Raw genomic sequence first — 20,164 nt, 5'->3', positions numbered from 1 at the left:
GTGGGGCGGGGGTTGTGTTTAATGGAATGATGGCATCATGTTACCTATTGATCTTGTATAGGGAATCCAGGAACTGAACTGATTGGCAGAATGAAGTGTTGTGGATTTCACATTATGTTAAGGAGTGCTTGTCATTGAGTAAACATTAGAGGAAGAAGTTGCTTTAAGTTTCAGGAAAGGAAAATGGTTGGATGAATGTGAGCTTTGTGAGCGCAAAGACCAATTTCTGAGATGGAAACTTCTGTGATTCTTTTGGTCTACAGTTCCAGCATTTTAAGAAAAGCAATCTTACACAAACAGTATAAACATTCTATGTTCTTCATGGTTAATAAGTACGTTTGCATTACTATGTAGTGTCCGCTAATTATCCTTGCATTTCCTTTCTTCAAGCCTTTGATATATCTAACAGAAGCACAGAAACTTACCTGATTTATTTTGCTTGTTTTCTTTTTTTTTCATTAAAGCAGAACACAAGGAAAGAGCAAAGTTCAAAAGTGAAAGGACTGACACAGAGAGCTCATATAACCCAGTGTCTTTGTCATCGAGTAATTCTACTGAACAGTATTCCTCTGCGCAGTCTATTCCCAGTGCTGTTACTGTGATTGCACCTGCTCATCACCCTGAGAATACAACAGAGAGCTGGTCAAACTACTATAACAATCACAATGTTCCCAATTCATTTGGCAGAAACCCTCCGCCTAAAAGAAGATGTCGAGATTATGATGGTAAGGAAGCTATCAGTTTCGCTCTAAACTTCCTCCGTAGTGTCTTTGATTTCTTAATGTCTCATTCTTTTATCTTTAAATATCTCTACTAAAGTCTTTACTAAATGGAAGCAGTAAATGAAAGTTAAGTGGAATTCAGTGATGTGTATATGAGCCTGCATTTTGCTTGGATAAGATTTAATTTTGCTGGAAGCAGTTTACTTTAAATCAGACCATGCTTGGCACAGGCAAGAACATGTAAAGTTGTTCATAATTCTACATGTATGTCTTGGCAAATTCTTCAGTAAGATTATAGTAGTTTACTGAAAATGAGATTATTCTATCTCACCTACCTACCTACTCCTTGAGTTGCTAATGAAGGTTTTGGAAACAGTTTAGATTCTTTAACTCTGGATTAATATAATTCCTAGTTGAACCCCAATTTGAAATTTTATTTAATAGTGTAAAATGTAAAAGCAAAATGTTAAATTCAGAAAATTTTGGAGTTCTTGACAAGCGGTAATGAAATTGTCTGTCTTTCTTGTAGAGCGAGGATTTTGCGTACTTGGTGACCTTTGCCAATTTGATCATGGAAATGACCCTTTAGTAGTGGATGAAGTTGCATTGCCAAGCATGATTCCTTTTCCACCACCACCCCCAGGACTCCCTCCTCCTCCCCCTCCTCCTGGTATGCTAATGCCTCCATTGCCAGGCCCCGCTCACAATATGAGAATGCCGGGTCCGCAAGTACATCCTCAGCCACCACCTCCTGTTGTGCTTCCTGTTGTATCAAGTAAGTTAAAATATTGTGGTAGGTTATTTTGTAATTCTAATGTGAATTGCTTGGCTCTTGTTAAAAGAAATACTTATATTTACCCAAAAAATAGCAACAAAGGGTCTTGTGGCACCTTATAGATTAACAGAAAAGTTTTGAGCATGAGCTTTCATGAGCACAGACTCACTTCATCAGATGCTGGTCTTGGAAATCTGCAGGGCCAGGTATAAATAAGACAGAGCAAGGGTGGGGATAACAAAGTTAGCTCAGTCAGCAAGGGTGAGGCTTACTACCAGCAGTTGATCTGGAGGTGTGAACACCAGGGGAGGGGAAGCTGCTTTTGTATTTAGCCAGCCATTCACACTCAAAACTTTTCTGTTAGTCTATAAGGTGCCACAGGACCCTTCGTTGCTGTTACAGATCCAGACTAACACGGCTCCCCCCCGATACTTGACACCAAAAAAATAGGGTGTTCTGGTTTCTTAGCCATCTGTGTGGTGTACAAAATATTACAAAAATCACACTTGAAAGGTAGTTCTAAAAATGTAACGTTCACAGTACAGGTTGAACCTCTCTTGTCTGCCACTAGTCAGGTCGTGAGGGTGCCAGGTGAGAGAATTTGCTGGACCACAGGAGGTCAGTGTTGTCTAGCATGTGACCAACACTTCCATTGCTTACTGGGCTCTTAGACATTTAGGGGTAAATTACAGCTAAATCACAGCACAGAACACTGAGAGCCAGGACTGGTGGATGTAAACTAACTTTATGGGATCATGGGAAATTTGGCCACACCCATAAATGGTTGTCCAGCTGACGGGATTATGTCAGATTATGGGTGTTGCGAGACAAGATTGTTGCAGATTAAAGAGGTCCAATGTGTGCTGTAAATGACTAATGTAGAAATTAGAGACCTGATGAGGAAAAGATTCACTAAACTATCTTATCCTCCTCTGTCCACCAGTGTAGGATTGAGCATTTAGATTCATGTATTTCACACTTCACCAGGTTCTCTCTCTAGTAAATGGCACTATAAACTCAGTATAATAGATCCCTTTGATTAGTACATCTTCAGGGCTTAAGCATGTTCTATAAAACGGAATAAGTGCAGCTATTCAAATATTACTGTTTACTGCTGGGGACCATTTGTTAAATGACCTTTTTAGATTAGTTTGAAATTCCTTACCAGGAGAGCCCTGTGCAGGTACAAAATTAGTGTCCGCATCTGCATCTGCAAAAGTGATCCTAGGATATTCATGAATGCAGATATCCACAAATTTGTAGGATTCCACTTACCAATCATATAATGTTCAAATAACCTATATTTTAAAGCAAATGTGTGCTGTCATCCAAACTGAAATAGCTTACGGCCAGAGATTTTCAGTTCTGTGGTTGTTTTACAACCCCTGGAAATCAAGCATCTCATGCTTAGTAATAGTTCTCAAAATTTCCTTTTAGCTGTAGTAAACCAAAAAGAAAGAGGCTGCATTTTAACATGTCTAACACTTCTAGTGGGTTGTGGGGTTTTGCTGTGTTAGTGGTGACTGAGTTTGCCTAGCCATTTCTCCATTATGTCCCAATGCATTTTGCTGGTTTTGAGAAACATTGGAGCATACAGGGTGCCTGTGAGAAGAATTTTGCAGAATGGTAGAAACTTGGACATTGTGTCCCAGAACTGTTGTATTGATTACATCAACACAGTGCTTGTGTCATTCTGTGGACTAATCAACCAGCTGTTGTAGAAATAGGAATAGTCGTGCTCCATCACAACTCACTACCAATTCAACATTTGGGCCTCCCGTTTGGTTAAGTGATATTCAGAAAATAGCATGAATGTGTCTGGATTATAAACTTCAATCTTTTTGAGGATTGAATTTGCTAGCCTTCCCCCACAAGAAATACTACTGACCAACTTGTGTACAAAACTTATATAAAGACTTCTGAAAGGGCTTCAGGATTCAAGAACTGTGTGTGATGATACAAACACAAAAGTTAAATATATTTAAAATGTAAGGGACTGAAATTTAAAATACTTCTCTTGCCTAAACAAATACATGTGATCATCAGAAAAACTGCTTGGAGCTGCTTACCATAATTTTCTTTGTTTGTTAGAAAGCAGATTATAACGTAGTTTGATCATAGTTGGAACCTTATTGCAGAACTGGAGAACATTTTTTTTTTTCATCCGTGGCCACTGACCCACAGAAAACTCAGTTGAGAACCACACACAAAAGAACCCCCCCAACACCAAAAAAAAAAGTACAAACACTCACTGACCTTCAAGTGAGATGGAAAAGAGGGGAAAAATGTTCATAGAAGTGGCCCCCAACTGAGATGCGGGGAAAAAAAACCAAGAGAGACTCCCCTCATGTTCAGGCTCCATGGAGGTGAAGTGCAAAGGCTCACAGCTTCCCACCAGAGCCAGATTAATTTTTCTTGAGGCTCGGGGATAGTAGATTTTGTGAGACTCTCTAGAGTCTGGGAGCAAAAAAAGGAGGGACTCATTATACAGGAGGGGACTGCTGGGGAGAACAGGCTAAAGGTGCAGGTTCTGGGCAGGAGGTAAGGCATTGGCGTGGGAGAGGCTGAAACTTGGAGACTCAGGGCATGGCTGGAGCGCTGGCACTGGCTTACCCCACAGCAGTGTGAGTGTGTGCATGTGCAGGGAGAGCCTCCAGCCTCATGGCCCAGACCCAGGCAAGCTGTAAGTTCCCCATTTCTGCCTTATTGTATTCATGGAATTACTCAGCTACTGTTCTGTAGTCCCTTAAAATGCTGATGACAAAGTCAAAACTCTTCTCAGTTCTCTACTGTACTTAAGTAGGAAAGAGCATAGTAAAATAACTCAGAGCTTAAACACAAACATGCTTCCATCCACAAAAGGATTAATTCTTGCCCTTTCAGTTCGAGTTTTAGACCTGTTGTCTAAACAGCATTATTGTGATCTCTTGGGGATTTTATTCTCCTGGTGGAACTCAGAAAGGACTTGCTCTAGCAAATATAAGCCCTAACAATAACAGTTCTTGTCACCAGGGGAAGAGAAAAGTGCCTTTTAGTTTAAAGCTTTATTCTTTCTGGTAAAATATCATTGAGTAAATGATCCAAGTGGAGCTTCATATACAGAATGTTTTTATTGCTTTAAAATGAGAAAAAATTGCAATCTCAGGAAACATGGTTATAGTGAAGGTTCTGAGTATAAGGGCAGGTCTACACTAGGGGAGAAAGTCCACTTAAGATACGCAATTCCAGTTATGAAAATAGTGTTACTGGAGTCACCATACCTTAGGCTGACTTTCTCCACCATCGCCACAGTGGGAGGATGACGGGAAAATGTTTGTTTGTTTGTTTCCTATCAACTTTCTTTACTCCTTGCAACTGTGAGGAGGCCAGGTCGAGGGGGACAGCATCCCTGTTTGATTTAGCTTGTCCCTACTAGATGTGCTAAGTCAAACCTTGGAAGAGCCATATCCGCGGTAAGTGTAGACGTACCCTAAATATTTCTGTGCACATGTGTTCAGTATCTGTAGGTCTTATGAAGTCATAGTGATCTATTTAATGCTGTCATTATAGGACCACCCTTAACACAGTCAAGTTTGATGAATAACCGTGACCAGTCTCGGACAGGGGCAATGCCCAGTCTTGCACCAGTGGGAGCAAGACTACCTCCTCCGTTACCCCAGAACCTACTGTATACAGTATCAGAACGTAAGCAAATCTTTCTTAATGTTCCTGAGAGAAAGTAGAATTCAAGTGTGTTACTGTTGTGTATTACAAATGGGAATTAGGTTTACCTTCTTGCAGTATATATAAATGCAAAAACATCCAATCCCATGGCTTTCCTTTTGATTAGTGCTCCATGTACTAGGTGGCATGGAGAAGCTGCTACATTCCCTTAGCTAGTAATGTGAAACTCATTCAAGTGGGATTTCATCCAGAAATTATTTCCTTAACACTGTGAACTAGAACTTCAGTATTTACACTCTTGTGCCTGTAATGAAGAGTCAGCTGGCATTTCCACATTTTCTAGTATCCTCTAGTTTTCTTTCCTTCCTATTTTTTTAAAAATACTTGTGGTGCATGGGAAGGTGGGGTGTGCATGTGTAGGACACAGTTCAGACTCCTTCTTCAGTATGTGAGTGATTCTCCACATTTTGAAGGGCACATAGGTGGCTTTTGTGTTGCTTTAGTTTTATTGTGTTGCTGCAGTTATGTTGCTGAAATCTTTGTTCATTTATCTCCAAATACAGTAAACTCTTTCATATTCATTATTTGAGTAACTGGCACACTTGAATAACTAGCATAACTCACAACTGAAGCTCTGGGCAGCAGACACCAGAGAGAAGCACAGAGAAGCAATGTCAGGGCTGGGGTTTGTGAGTTACAGATTAAGGCCCCGCCCCTTGGGGCAAGATGGCTCAGCGTCTGTCCTGTGTCCCTCTGTGCTGCCTCTGTGTGCAGCCAGTGGGCTCTTCCGCTCTCCTGCCCAGTCTGATTCCCACCTGTGCCTTTCTGTAACTGGAATATTTGCATATACAGCAATCTTCCCGTCCCGGGGCTGCCAGATATGAAAGAGTTCACTGTGAACCATGTGTTGTCCCCACATGATTGTTTTTCAGGTGCAGGACTTTTCTTCATGAATTATGATTTAATTCTTAGGATGTTTTTGATCCTGTATAATTCTGGAACACTTGCTGATTTTTCCCCTTGAAATCAGATGGGATACAACAAAGGAGCAACTGTAGTAAAATTTACATATGGTTAGCTGGAGTCCTCACAAGTTGCAAAGCTAAACTGCTTTTTTAAAAAAATCAAAGGTCAAGCATTTGTCACTCTTGCTCTTTTTTGAAAGAATTCATTTTAAAAAACTTAAAGTATACGTTGGGATTCTTCAGTGGCTTCTTGGCTGTGTGAAAGCTGGTGTGCTTGATTTTTTGGTACCTGGTATCAAATGAATTTTTGCAGAATTCCCTGAAAAATATATGGCTATTTTCTTTGCTACCCCTCAGGCACTAGAATATAACTAAATTTAGCAAAAAGTGCTATAAGGAAACCCTACTGCCTGGTTTACTTACTAAAAATAACCGACATGGCTTAAATCTTCCTTTGATTCTGAATTGAGAACCAGCATGAAAAAGGTTGAACTATTACCACATCTCAGACTATCCAAGGTGATACACAAAGTAGAACACAGGTCTACTACATAGTTCACTGATATTACTCAGGTGTTTCAGATTGCAGACCAGTTGTATTTTCTGTGCCCAGTTTTAGTCCCATCTCCCCACCCAAACCAGGTTTTGACTTGATGGGGAACCTTTCTTGTTCAGGAGCCACTGGCCCATAGACAGATCAGTCATGGACTACACAAGTGAGAAGCAAAAAAAAAACCTCAGTGATATGTTCCCTGACTGTAGGAGGGCCAGTGCTTTGGGGTCTGGACTAGAGGGAGTGGGCTTGCGTGTGCATGATCTGGACTGAGTGGGGTGCAGGCTGCAGGTGAGGGGGAAGGGTTTCATGAGCAGGCTGCATAGAAGGGGTACAGAAGTGGGTTGCGGGTACAGGGTCTATGCAGGAGGCGGGTGCACGAGCAGCCTGCAGATAGTGGATCTAAGTGGGAGGAGGTATAGAAGAAGGGTGTAGGGGGATTTAGGGTGCAGCCTTATTTGCTTATATCTGGCTCTGGTCCTTCTCCCTCTGCTCCCAGGCACTGCCCTTGGCTGAGCTGATGGGCCAGAAGTCAACTTGATAGATCTGGCTCGCAAGGCTTGGGTTTCTGCAACCCGCCATGGCCCAGATGCTGGGGAAGGGGAGCCCTGTGAATCGGGGTCTGGATCTAGGCAAGCAGGGATTCCCCACCTCTCCTGTAATTCTTGGTTTGCAACATGATTTTACAGGTCAAGGTGGGAAGAGACATGGATCTTCAGGATGATTTTAACTAAAGTCTTTTCCTTGTGACAAGGACTGCGTGCTCAGTTAGCATATGAAATGTGCTGCATTCAGATAATTTTCCTCAAATTGGTTAACCTGGAATTATTTGGGAATTCCTATTTCCTTTTGTGTCTCTTGATAGATACGTATGAGCCAGATGGCTATAACCCAGAAGCCCCTAGTATTACCAGTGCTGGTAGATCTCAATATCGACAGTTCTTTTCAAGAACACAAACGCAGCGGCCAAATCTGATTGGACTAACATCTGGGGAAGTCGATTCAAATCCAAGAGGTAAGAAAGATTTCTTGATACTGCTGTGGCTGTGCTTATGAGCAAAATTGAGTCTTTTGTTACTTGGTATAGCTATTTTGAAATAAGCGCTATCTCGCATCTTGGCCGTGTCTACACTAGCCCAAAACTTCGAAATGGCCATGCAAATGGCCATTTTGAAGTTTACTAATGAAGTGCTGAAATACTAATGAAGTTTACTAATGAAGTGCAGTTAGGAATAAAGGGTTTTCGAAGTTGCCGGGGTCCTTTTGAAAAGGAGCCCTGTCTGGATGAGCCATGCGGCGGCGAGCCACAGCAATTTTGACGTGCCGTGGCTGCCGGCATTCTAATGAGGCTCTAAATATGTATTTCAGCGCTTCATTAGTAAACTTGCATGGCCATTTCGAAGTTTTGGGCTAGTGTAGATTTAGCCCTTGAGAGCAACTATTTTGAAATAGGCACTGTTCTTTCCGCAATGAGGTTTACAGATTTCAACATAAAATGCACCAGCTATTTTCAATGTATTTTGAAATGGTGTGTGTGTAGTATAGGTGACAGCAAAGTTATTTCGAGATAATGGCTGTTAGTTCCAAATAACTTTGCTGTGTAGCCATAGCCTTACTTAGTTGATAAGCCACAGCGGCATTTTCTTGGTTCTCTTACCGTTTTTTTGTAATTTGGGTGTACATTTAAGATGAGTCTTTATTATGTTGTACTTGAAAAGTTCCCAGACAGCTTTCAGGGATTTTATTTTTGTCACTGTACTCTTTAATTTCTGTTTAACTAACCTCATTTTTGTGTAGTTCCCATTTCTGAAATTAAATGCCACACTGTTGGGCTGCTCTGATGGTTTTCCTGCCACAGGGATATTCAATTTAATTATACGATGATCACTGTTTCCAAATAGTCCAGGTATATTCACCTCTTAGACCAGATCCTGCAATCCGCTTATCAAACACTGCTTCTCATTGGTTCCAGAACTCACTGCTCCAAGAAGCAGTCATTGAAGGTGCCAAGAAACTTTCTCTGCTTCCTGTCCTGTACCCTGTGAATATGGGGATAAGAGCAATACCTCTTTATTATTGAGGGCTTTTTTATTTTTATAGTCTCTCTAATCTGCCTTATCATTTCACAGTTCACTATCACTATTCAAAATACAAATCACTTTTCCCTCTAATTTTCAAATGCACTCAACAAGGTCTTAGTGCAGCTAGATGAGATGGGGCGAAAAAGGTGGCCATGAGCCTCCTAATTGTAAAATTTTACCCACTAATTCTTTACCAGCCCAAGCACTGCTTTGATGCAACAAAGGTTGGCTGTGGCAGAGGGGGCACAAGAATGCATATCCAAGCCACCTTGTATCCTTATACTCTGTCAAATGAAGCGAGGGTGATCGCAAAGGAGCTGTTGTGGCAGGTCTTGGCCATCTGTGGGTCTGGCTTATTTTAAGAAAGTTATCTTAATTGAAACAGACTATCACACATTTAATTGTACATATTTTTGCATGTGGAACTGGAACTGTTGCCTTTAATCATTTGAGCTGATATAGCCTAAATGAGAGGTTAATCCTCATGTGTTTTTTTTTTTTTTTTAAAAGAGAACCATCAGCTTACACACATGACTTGTAAGTCTTTAATATTTTTCTGCGTTTTTTTTAAAAAAGAAACTCCCACATGAGGAGGAGATCAAATTTGACCATGAAGTCCTTTGTATTTCATAAACAAGAAGTCCTGACTCTTGTTGTTTTTGAAGATACAGACTAGATACTTTGTATTTCATATATTTGCTAGACAGCAAAACTGGGAAGTAAAGATGCAAATGTCTCTCTAACTCAGGGTGTGTTCACACTTGCATTCCTCTTGTGTGCCATTTCCATACCATTGGATTGTGATGCCTTAAATACAGCATTTACTTCAGTGCAATCTTTAAATGATTCCTCTCTGAGAATGCATTTCAGTAATAGGGAAAATCCATAACACTATTGGCAAATTTTGTTTTAGTCCTATCTATTCAAGTTTACCCAGGCTAAAGAAAGGTTAACTTACTTTGGAATCTGATTTTATATATTTAAGAAGACATCTACATTCTCACTTGTATAACTAGGGCTGTGTCTACACGTGCCCCAAACTTCGAAATGGCCATGCAAATGGCCATTTCGAAGTTTACTAATGAAGCGCTGACATGCATATTCAGCGCTTCATTAGCATGCGGGCGGCAGCGGCGCTTCGAAATTGACGAGCCTTGCCGCCGCGCGGCGCGACCAGACGGGGCTCCTTTTCGAAAGGACGCCACCTTCTTCGAAGTCCCCTTATTCCCATGAGCTCATGGGAATAAGGGGACTTCGAAGAAGGTGGCGTCCTTTCGAAAAGGAGCCCCGTGTGGTCGCGCCGCGCGGCGGCAAGGCTCGTCAATTTCGAAGCGCCGCTGCCGCCCGCATGCTAATGAAGCGCTGAATATGCATGTCAGCGCTTCATTAGTAAACTTCGAAATGGCCATTTGCATGGCCATTTCGAAGTTTGGGGCACATGTAGACGTAGCCTAGGTGTTACCAAAGTCTTCAGTAGTTATACAAAGCATACAAAATGATGTCCTGTTCCACAAGCTTCTCTGTAGGGGAATGACTCTTTTGCATGTGGGAAGTGAAGGACTTATGATATTGGCAGCATCTAGGCAGGATGCAAGCAAGTACCAAGTATTCCTAACCTCCTTAATTCTCTTAATTGCAGCCAGTAGCGAGCTACAGCCCTCCAGCATTTCTGCAACTTATCACTTCTGTCTTGTTCTTCACCCCAAGAGAGCCAGCCAGTTAATAGTGGTCTGAACAGACATCCACAAATAAAAGCTAAAGCATCATGTTTCTTAAGTGACTTAAATAGGTTAACACTTTGTAAGTTGAAGTATGATGTTTAAGTGGAGGATTTTTCTCTAGTTTTAATTTGATTGTCCAAAGTCAATTTTAAAAAAGATTTTTTCTTGCCACTAGTCAGCTCAATGTTAAGCTACTTATTTGCATTCACTGAAGTAATTCCATAAAAAGGTTGACCACCTTGTTGAGACTTTTGATTTTTAACATCTGAACATACCTATATGTAGTGTGTATACTTGTGTTTTTCTTTGAACAAAAGTCTGCTTTTTAATATTACACTCATTTTTGCCATTTAAGTATTCTTTGTGGGCATATCTAGGTTAGAGAACTTAAAATAGTATGCTTCTTTTTTCTCCAGCTGCCAACATTATCATCCAGACTGAAACTCCCATTTCTATCGCAAATAACAGCAGCAGTGCAACCAGAGTAGTGCTTGAGCCAGACAACAGGAAAAGACCTCCAAGTAGCATAGAGGGGCCATCTGTAAAGAAACCCTGGATGGGAAAGTAAGACCTGATAAGTCGCAGTATAAGGCCAGAAGGGATTGGCAAAATTAGTCACCTACATTTAGATAATGTAAAATGGATTTCATTCAGTGTTCTGTATATAACTGTCTGAGATGGAGAGCTCTCAAAAGACTCTGGGACTTAGTGAATGGGCTCCTGCCATTTGAGAATACAGATGTTAAATGTTATGTATAATAGTCTTATTAAATTGTGAGTTTGTCATATATCCTTATTATAGAAGGATAAAATTAAATATTGAACAATAGGCTATTAAATACAGGTTGAACCTCTGTAATCCGGAAGGCTCTCATCCAGCAACATCTGTAATCTGACATGATTTTAGCTTGCCAGACAACTGACCACTGGCGTGGCCATGTTTTCCATGGTCGCATAAAGTTTGTTTATAGCCACCAGTCCTGGCTCCCAGTGTTCTGTGCTGTAATTTATCACTAAATGCCTTCTAAGATATGGGAGCGCAAACTGGGGAGGTGTGAAATTTCAAAAGGGGTGGGTGCAGCACAGTCATGTGTCATTCACATGCATGCCCCCATGTGGGGGGCCGCCAGTGCCTCCCCATAGCAAAGCTGTGCACAGAAGCTGTGCTCATATGCTCCTTGCCAGTTGAGGTCCAGCTTCATTTCCGGTGTCTTTCCACCTCGCCTGCAGCGACCCTACATTCCCTCCCTGCAGCCTCACTTGGCTCAGCTGCCTGCCCCCAACAGTCTCTTCCAGCATTTCTGGTCCTCCCTCACATTTTGCAGTGGCAGCTAAATTGGGTATAAAGCTTTTTACCAGCACAGTCCCTCGTTTCAGTTTCCCCAAGAGTTATTTTTTTAAGTGTGGTTACAGTAAGTAGGTTGATCTTTTGTTTAGGTCTTTTGCTTACTTTAAAAGGCTGCCCGGAAGGGCTAGAAAAGCAGGGGGACTCTTTAAACAGTAGGGCACAGTTGTTACTGTTGATAACTCCCTGCTGAAGTGGGGTTCACTCTTTAAAAAGAGAGAGAGGGAGAGTGTGTGTGTGTGTGTGTGTGTGTGTGTGTGTGTTAGTGTTAATATCTGCCTGGGAGGCTAGGTAAGGTAGTTCTTCAAACGTGCTTTGCCTCTATCCATATAGTGAGTATCCTCTCTCCAACTGCACCATTGCAGTTTATATTGCTGCCTCACGTAGACTGGCACATGCCAAAAGGGTTTTTTTTGTTTGGTTGGTTTTTGTTTTTTGATGTGAACATAACAGAAATTTCAGTTGGTTTGGATCTTATTAGACGGGTTGCGGGGCCTTGGCTAATTGCAGGGACAAAAAGTGTGAGCTGATGTAAAAAGTTTGCTCACCCTTGTTCTAAGAGCCTGGAAAGAAGTGGAAATGTTGGTACCTTGCTAGACAATACTGACCTCCTAGGTCTGGCAAATTCTCTTGTTTGTCACCTTCCAGGTCACAGGGGTTCCACCCATAGTTAGTATGAAACAAGGTTTTACTGCGTAATTTAGGCCTAATTATCTTTCTCGCAAATATTTTCTTGCTCTTGCTTTTTCTAGGCAAGCCAATAACCAGAATAAACCAGGATTTCTGAAAAAAAATCAGTACACTAACACCAAGCTTGAAGTTCGAAAAATCCCACCTGAGTTGAATAATATTACACGACTCAATGAACATTTCAGCAAATTTGGAACCATTGTTAACATTCAGGTAAAAACCAAGATTACTTTTTTTTTTTCCCTGATGTCTCTTCAATAACTTTGTCAAACAACCATACTGTATCATCTGGGAAATCAAGATAGATAGATCACTCTAGTGTAGATACAGCCTGTCAACAGAAGTTTGTTGGAAGATATTTTCCGACAAAACTCATGTCAACAGATCACAGCCAGACTGCCAAGCGGATTGAAAGAGCGATCCATTTTATTGACAGAGGCTGTTTCTACACATGCCATTTTCTTCAAAAGTGGCATGCTAATAAATGGCCTGAAATATGCAAATGAGGCACCGGTGCCTCAGTAGTATAAGGTCACGTGCTTTGGAGTCTGGAAGAAGCTCTTCAGGACTCCAAAACAGCATGTAGAAGTGCGGCCCTTCAGGGAGCTTCGGGAAGGAAGTCCTGCTTCTGGAGGGCCCTTCTTCCTGAAAATTCTGGACTCCAAATCATGTGACCTTATGCTAATGAGGCACCAGGGATGTACATCCATGCCTCATTTGCATATTTCAGGCCATTTATTAGCATGCATGTGTAGAAACAGCCAGAGAGTGGCTGAACTCTCAATAGAACACCAACCGGAAGCACAGCAGACAGGACTCCCCAGTGTCCTGGAAGCCCTATCCGTCAACAGTGTTTTGCTGCTCCCCTTAGAGCCAGAACACCTTTGTCAACAGAAAACCCGTATGGATGCTCCGCATTCTAGTCATTTAGTGTCGACAGAATGCCTTGGAAACGTGGACACTGCAGGTTTTGTTCACAAAATTCTCTAGTATAGACATAGCCATAGTGAGCAAGGCAAAGTACTGAATCAGAAACCTCTTGTGCACTTTGCATTATTGTCTCCGTTTGCTTGAAGTATTGCAGTAGCTTCTGACTGCCCGGGTGCATTTTAAATTCTCAAAACTCAGGTGAAGCTGGGGTGGGAATAAGCATCAGGTCTGAAATTCCAGCATTAATTGAACACCTTACACTTGCTTTTTGGAAGAAGTGTTTTTAAAAAACCCTTCCTGGTTTTGTATTGGGATTGAAGATGTCATAATTTTTCTGGTAAATTAAGAGCTTTAGCCAAGCATCTTTCTCCAAAATCTTCTGTATATCAGTTTATTGCCATTTTCTACCACAGAGGGTGACTACCATTTGAAGTGATGGTCCTTGGGATTATATGTAATGAAGAACACTCTAGTTGTATGGCTAAAATCTTGTTCAGTTGTTTTCCACTGTTTGGCTGCAACATTAGCTTGGTTTTGTTTAGCCATTTGATAGAAAAACTGAACAAAAAAGTGAGCACTGAAAATCTGCCTTTTCTGAGTTGAATGATATGAGTAAAGTCATTATTAGTGTGAAAATATCTATGTTTTATCTATTAAGAATGACTTTCTCTATTAGTAGTAATTTTTTTCCTCTCTAAAATTAGTATTTTAAAATATAATTACCTTTTTGGCACTAGAAAATAAAATTAGACTTTGATACTGATATGGAATAAAACATATTTCCTCAGATGTATCACATAGAATTAGGAGGTGTTTCTCCTAACAATGGAGTAAACCTTTGTGACTTGCATTGTAGTGACTTGTTTGGGTTATTGTGCAGAATCCTCCTTGCTTCTGTAACCCAAAGGTGTAAATACATTGCATGCTCAGTCTTGTATAGAGTCAGTGGTTCTTCCTGTCTCACTTCATAGTGAATATTTAATAGTGATGATAGCAAATAGAACAGTGGTGCTGTCTTTCACTACATACTTCACAGAGCAGAGATCATGGATTTTATGTAAGTCAAAGGACATTTGTGTGTCATCTTTTTGTAATCCATGCTTGGAAAAATACAGCTCCCTTCTTTCTGGCGAATGTTTGTCAAATACAGTTTTACATGTCGTGTGAGATGTGTTGTTTTTTTTGCAATATGGATCAGCAGCTGTTGTTCATATATGCTTAATTTCTGTTTTAGGTTGCTTTCAAGAATGATCCTGAAGCTGCTCTAATTCAATATTTAACTAATGATGAGGCCAGAAAGGCCATTTCCAGCACAGAGGCAGTTTTAAACAATCGGTTTATAAGGGTGCTTTGGCATAGGGAGGGTGAGCAACAGACGCCACCATTGCAGCAACACTTGCACCATCACCAGCAACAACCACCACAATCTCTGCATCACCAGCTTCATCTTCAACAGCAAACGCTGGCTGCCCAACCTCCATCTGCAACGGTACATAGCATTGTGTCTAAGGTATACTTGCTCTAATGCAAAACGAGACTGCTTTGTCAGACTTGTCAGAGCATTGAAGATCAGTGATGCTTCAAAGGGGACAGTGATTTTAAAATTCAACTATATAAAATCTTTCCTTTTTGTATGTACTTATATGCAGGTTATAACTAAACCTCTGGCATCAGGTGCCTATGTCCTTAATAAGGTTTCAGTCAAACGTCGCCTTGGAGGAGCAGGTGGAAATCAGGCAGATGCAGCACATTTGTTAAATCAGTCCAGTGCTACTCCAGAGGATTCTCAGGTATATTTGTCAAAGATCAGTGCCTGTAAATCTCTTGTTGTGGGTTCTGTTTCTGGTTGTTCCATTAACATTCTTTGTGACCATGAAAATAATTTAATCTCTGTAGCTCGAATTTCCTATCTGCAAAATTGGAGTAATGTCAGGGAAATGTTTGTTGAATCTTGGTTTAAAATATAGGTATGAGGTAAAAAATATTAAAAAGGTTTTGCTTAGCTAACAAATCTGATCCTTCAGTACAGTCAATTAGATCTTATTGACAGTATTTCATTTCTTATTCCTGTAAATTTACTCTTTACGTACACCAGTCTGTGTGGGTAGGTACTGTTATGTTGTTCTATAGCAAATTTCATGTAGTTCAGGTTAATGCAGATTGAGTTGCACTGATGCTGTGGTGCTAGATGGTGCTTGTAACTAAAGGGTATATTTTTAGGGGAAAAGGAAGAATCATGCAAGATTTAGGCTGAACAGCTGTTGCTCTTCTAATGGAAATCACATTTTTAGGATTCTGAGCAGAAAGCATAATGTTGGTGTGTGAATGGAAACCTATATGTATGAAGAAATACTATGCTTAGTCTCCATAATGGTTAGTTGAGATAAATTTGATCCTACTGTGATTTTTGTAACAGACAATATCAGCTTGTATGGTGATACCTTTTGGTTCACTGTCTCCAGTTTTTCCCTGCAGTATTCCCCAGATAAGATCTTTGGATAGGGGAAAGAGAGAGGTTTTCTTTTGTCCGGTGCCTTAGACAAGCATTCAGGCTTTACTGATCTGGGCACAATTATGTTGTTGATTTTTGTATCCATGTGTGTAGATAGTATGTTGGAGTATGTTGATGGAGTTTTTCTATGTTTTCAAATATATTGATTTCAGTTATTACACAGAATGAAGGTGTACAGTGCTCACTTTATATTTTTAATTAAAATATTTTAACTAAAAATAAAATAGTACTTTTCAATTACACTCATACAAGTATTATAGTGCATTATTTAGGCAAAAGTGCAACTTAAAAATGTAAAAAAAAATTGTTACATCATTGCAGACAAAATAATGTGAAAGGTCAAAGCCTATCAGGCCACTCAGTCCTACTTCTTGTTCAGCTAGGTGTTAAAACAAACAGGTTTGTTTGTATTTGGGGGATGATGCTGCCTGCTTCGTGTTCAGAGTATCACGTGAAAGCAAGAACAAGTGATTGCTTAGCACTGTTGTAACCAGCATTGCAACGTATTTATGTGCCAGATAGTTAATCATTTGTATGACTCTTCATACTTCACCTGTCATTCCAGAAGACATGTTTCCACACTGATGCTTGTTAAAAAAAATAAAATGTCCCTATTAAAATTGGGGCTGAATTCTGTTTTACCCTCATTGTGCCTTAAATGTCATGTTCTGGCATTCTCAGGTGACCCCAGCACATGTTGTTCAATTTCAGAACACTTAATGCAGAGAAGGAACCAATGTGTGATTTCTAAAAATCGTTACAGCACTTGATCCAAGGTTTAAAAGTTTAAGGTGCCTTCCAAAATCTGAGAGGGACAAGGAGTAGTACATGCTTTCAGAAATGTTAAAAAAGCAGCATTTCGGGGCAGAAACTACAGAATTCAAACTACTAAAAAGAAATCAACCTTCCATTGCTAACTGTCATGACGAAAATAAACATGCACCAGTCTCTGTAGCTTTGGATAACTGTAGAGCAGAACTTGACATCATCATGGAAATGTGTCCTCTGGAATGGTGGCAAAATATGAAGGGGTATATAAATCTTCAGTGCATAAGTATCTTGTGATGCTGGCTACAATAGCACTATATGAATGCCTATTCTTGCTTTCAAGTAACATTGTAAACATGAAGCAGGCAGCATTATCTCCCCTAAATACATACTTATTTGTCTGAACAAGAGAGAGGGTGGAGTGGCCTGGTAGGCTTTGAAGTTTACATTGGTTTTTGAGTGTAGTTACTTGTTGTATATAATTCAACATTTTTAAGTTCAGCTTTCATGATAGAGACAGCACTACAGTACTTGAAATAGTTTTTTGAAAAATATAATTTCTTTTCATTTTTACAGTTTAGATACTTGTAATCAAAGTGAGCTCTATACACTTTGTATTGTGTTGTAATTGAAATCAATATAACGAGATATTAAAAAAAATCTATAAATGGTATTCTGTGGTTGAACTGTGCAATTAATTGCACAGTTCAGTCACAGTTTTTAATTGCTTGATAGTCCTGGTCTCTAGTAAGTTGTCATGCATCACCGAAATACCAAATGACTAAAAAGAAAGTATGCTGTATGAGTTGTAAACAGGATGCCTTACTTTTACAGCTTGTTCATGTGCTTATAACCATGTTCTTCGATGATAATAATCTGATTGACTTTAATGTTCTTCTATTTCAGACATTTCCTACTTCTACAAGCCATACAAAAATGGTGTATAATTCTCCAAACTTAAAAACGTCTCTGAAATCTGGCACAGGATCTAAATCCCATGATGTTCAAGAGGCTCTTAAAAAGAAACAGGTAACACAATATGTATTTTGATGGCTATTCTAAAAGTCAAGGTTCTTGTAAAAAAAAATGGCCTCTTAAGTCAGCATGACCCTTAGGTTAGTGCATGTGCCTGCAGTTTTTTCTCAGTTTCTCAGCTCACAGTGCCCACTGTCAGCCACTGTGCTTTACAGGTGAGTCTCTGGTCACCCAACCCTCTAGTCAAGTCACAGGGATGGTGTAGATAGTGGTCGGTCCTGCTGTCGGGGCAGGGGACTGGACTTGATGGCCTCTTGAGGCCCCTTCCGGTCCTAGTGTTCTATGATTCTATGTAGTCTGTGCACAAAAACACACAAACCCTTTGTGTGGCGTACAGTTCAACAAAGCTTATCTCAAAGCCCTTAGTAATATTCTGTAGCCTGTCTCAGGCTCAGTCCTTAGTCAGTTCATTCAACAGGGACCATCAGAGTACCTTCAGTCAGACATGCCTGTTCTTGTAGGTCTCTCTGGACTCAGTCCTTAGTCCATTCAACAGGGCTCATCATGACCCCCTCGGCTGGGGTTAGAACAGCTTGCAGTGGATACTGCTCTGGAGGAGCACCACCAGGGCTTCTTCCCCAAAGACTCTCTTTGCCTTCCCTTGAGTCTTCAGTCACCCCAGCTCTCCAACTCAGCCACTTCTCTTGAACTCAGTTGACTGATCTCAGCTGTCCACTATTTTGGAGGCAGATCAGTTAAAACTCTCTTGCTCAGGACTTAGCCACTTCTCTGTGAGTGGGGACCAGGCCTGCCTACTATTCTAGGTCCCAACCCAGAGTCCCTCTAACTACAGTAAACACTTTCATATCCAGCCACCCCAGGAGGCTGCCGGATGTTCAAATATGTCAGTTAATAGAGAGCAGCTGGTGGAGGAACAGGCAGGGGTCTGGGGAAGCACAGGCAGCTAGGAGAGACAAAACCGCGGGATCCCCAGTGGGGATAGGGGGAACTGCACCAGCCCTGGGGCTGGGAGCTGGCTAGGACTGGGGGAACTCCAGCATCTCCATCCCCAGGGCTGGGAGTCGGCTGGGGCACGGAGCACTGTCGGCTGACCTGGGGCTGGGGATCCAGCCCCGGGGCAGGAGAACTCCAGCAGCCTGGGGGCCAGCCTTGACTGGGAGAACTCCAGGGGGAACTCCGGCAGTCCACCCCTGGGGATGAGAGCCAGCTGGGGCACAGAGCTTTGCTGGCAGCCCCAGGGCTGGAGAAATGGTGGGAGTCAGCAGAGGCATGGAGCCCGGCCAGCAGCTCTAGCCCTGGGACCCTCCCTCCAGCAGCTCGGAGGGAGGCAGGGCAGCCCTGAGCAGAACAACCCCCAGGTGTTGGTGGGGGGTTACTCTCGTGCTCAATTCTGCTTGCAGAAGGGGAAGCGGTGTGCTTGGGCTGGTTATCTGAGAATTCTGGCTGAAGGAATACCAGGCAAAACAGAGTTTACTGTACCAGCCTTGTGACATGTCCTTTTAGCTGTGGTTCCTAAGGCCACTTGCCTGTGGCCCTTTTCTTGCATCCCAAAAGCCAGACGAGCACTTTCCTTAGCTCCCTGAGTTCCCTTGTAACTGTTTGCATTGGCCCTTGCACCTCCCTGAGCTAGGCAGGGGTATATTTTTTGCTTTCCCCGATCTTACCAGCCAACTGAGCTATAGCTCTTTAGCTCCTCTGTCTACTGGGCTGTGATTTGCTGATCCTTGCATCGTTTCTGGGCAGCTTGGAGGACTTGACCTGGGCTATGTATGGGACGAAAGACTTACTGAATCCATCTTCATGTCAAGTGTAGCATTGTGCCTCACTGCAGGGCAAATGTGGTACTAAATGGATGTTTCTCTAGATATCAGCCAAGAAAAAAGGGTGTGGTTTAATCTAGTTCTTCATGATCATACTAACTTGAATATGCCCAATGACTAATGGAAAGTATGTCCTTCCTCAATTAGGAGGCAATGAAACTACAGCAAGATATGAGGAAAAAGAAGCAGGAGATGTTAGAAAAACAAATAGAATGTCAAAAGGTGAGTCTGGAATGTACTCCAACTATTGCATTCTGATTCCAATGTGCACCAAAATTATTCAATGTGGTTGCTTGTCTAAATTGTATCTTTTTACTCAGTTTTGTTTGTTTGTTTAACATACATAGATGTTGATATCTAAGCTGGAGAAAAATAAGGCCACAAAACCAGAAGAGAGGGCTGAAATAATGAAAACTTTGAAAGAGCTAACAGGAAAAATTTCTCAATTAAAGGATGAATTGAAAACTTCATCTGTAGCCTCCACACCATCAAAACTGAAGTCCAAGACAGAGGTGTGTGTATTATCCTGCCTGTATACATGAGAGAGAAAAAGAGAGTGATTGATTGTAATATGAAATAAACCATTATTGGGATTTTAGTGAGCTGGGCAATTCTAGTTTTCA

General features: G+C 41.3%; 1 protein-coding gene across 3 annotated transcripts in view; it reads left to right on the top strand.

Annotated features, from left to right (window-relative positions):
* The window catches only part of RBM27 (RNA binding motif protein 27), a 42,980-nt gene that overhangs the window by 12,531 nt on the left and 10,285 nt on the right, over positions 1-20,164 (top strand). The window contains exons 6-16 of one of the 3 annotated variants that reach the window (XM_075009748.1): positions 468-725; positions 1,252-1,497; positions 5,047-5,181; positions 7,544-7,693; positions 10,897-11,044; positions 12,578-12,728; positions 14,680-14,955; positions 15,095-15,235; positions 17,632-17,754; positions 19,689-19,763; positions 19,889-20,053. In XM_075009748.1, the coding sequence (XP_074865849.1) occupies positions 468-725; positions 1,252-1,497; positions 5,047-5,181; positions 7,544-7,693; positions 10,897-11,044; positions 12,578-12,728; positions 14,680-14,955; positions 15,095-15,235; positions 17,632-17,754; positions 19,689-19,763; positions 19,889-20,053 (1,868 nt within the window). Of the gene's footprint in view, positions 1-464; positions 726-1,251; positions 1,498-5,046; positions 5,182-7,543; positions 7,694-10,896; positions 11,045-12,577; positions 12,729-14,679; positions 14,956-15,094; positions 15,236-17,631; positions 17,755-19,688; positions 19,764-19,888; positions 20,054-20,164 lie in introns of all 3 variants that reach the window. The other 2 variants (XM_075009749.1, XM_075009747.1) reach the window with 2 other exon arrangements.

Source organism: Carettochelys insculpta, chromosome 15 (genome assembly GCF_033958435.1).
Source record: "Carettochelys insculpta isolate YL-2023 chromosome 15, ASM3395843v1, whole genome shotgun sequence".
In the NCBI taxonomy this organism is placed as follows: Eukaryota; Metazoa; Chordata; order Testudines; family Carettochelyidae; genus Carettochelys; species Carettochelys insculpta.
The sequence above is the reverse complement of the archived record's forward strand: the minus strand, read 5'-3'. Positions and strand labels throughout refer to the sequence as shown.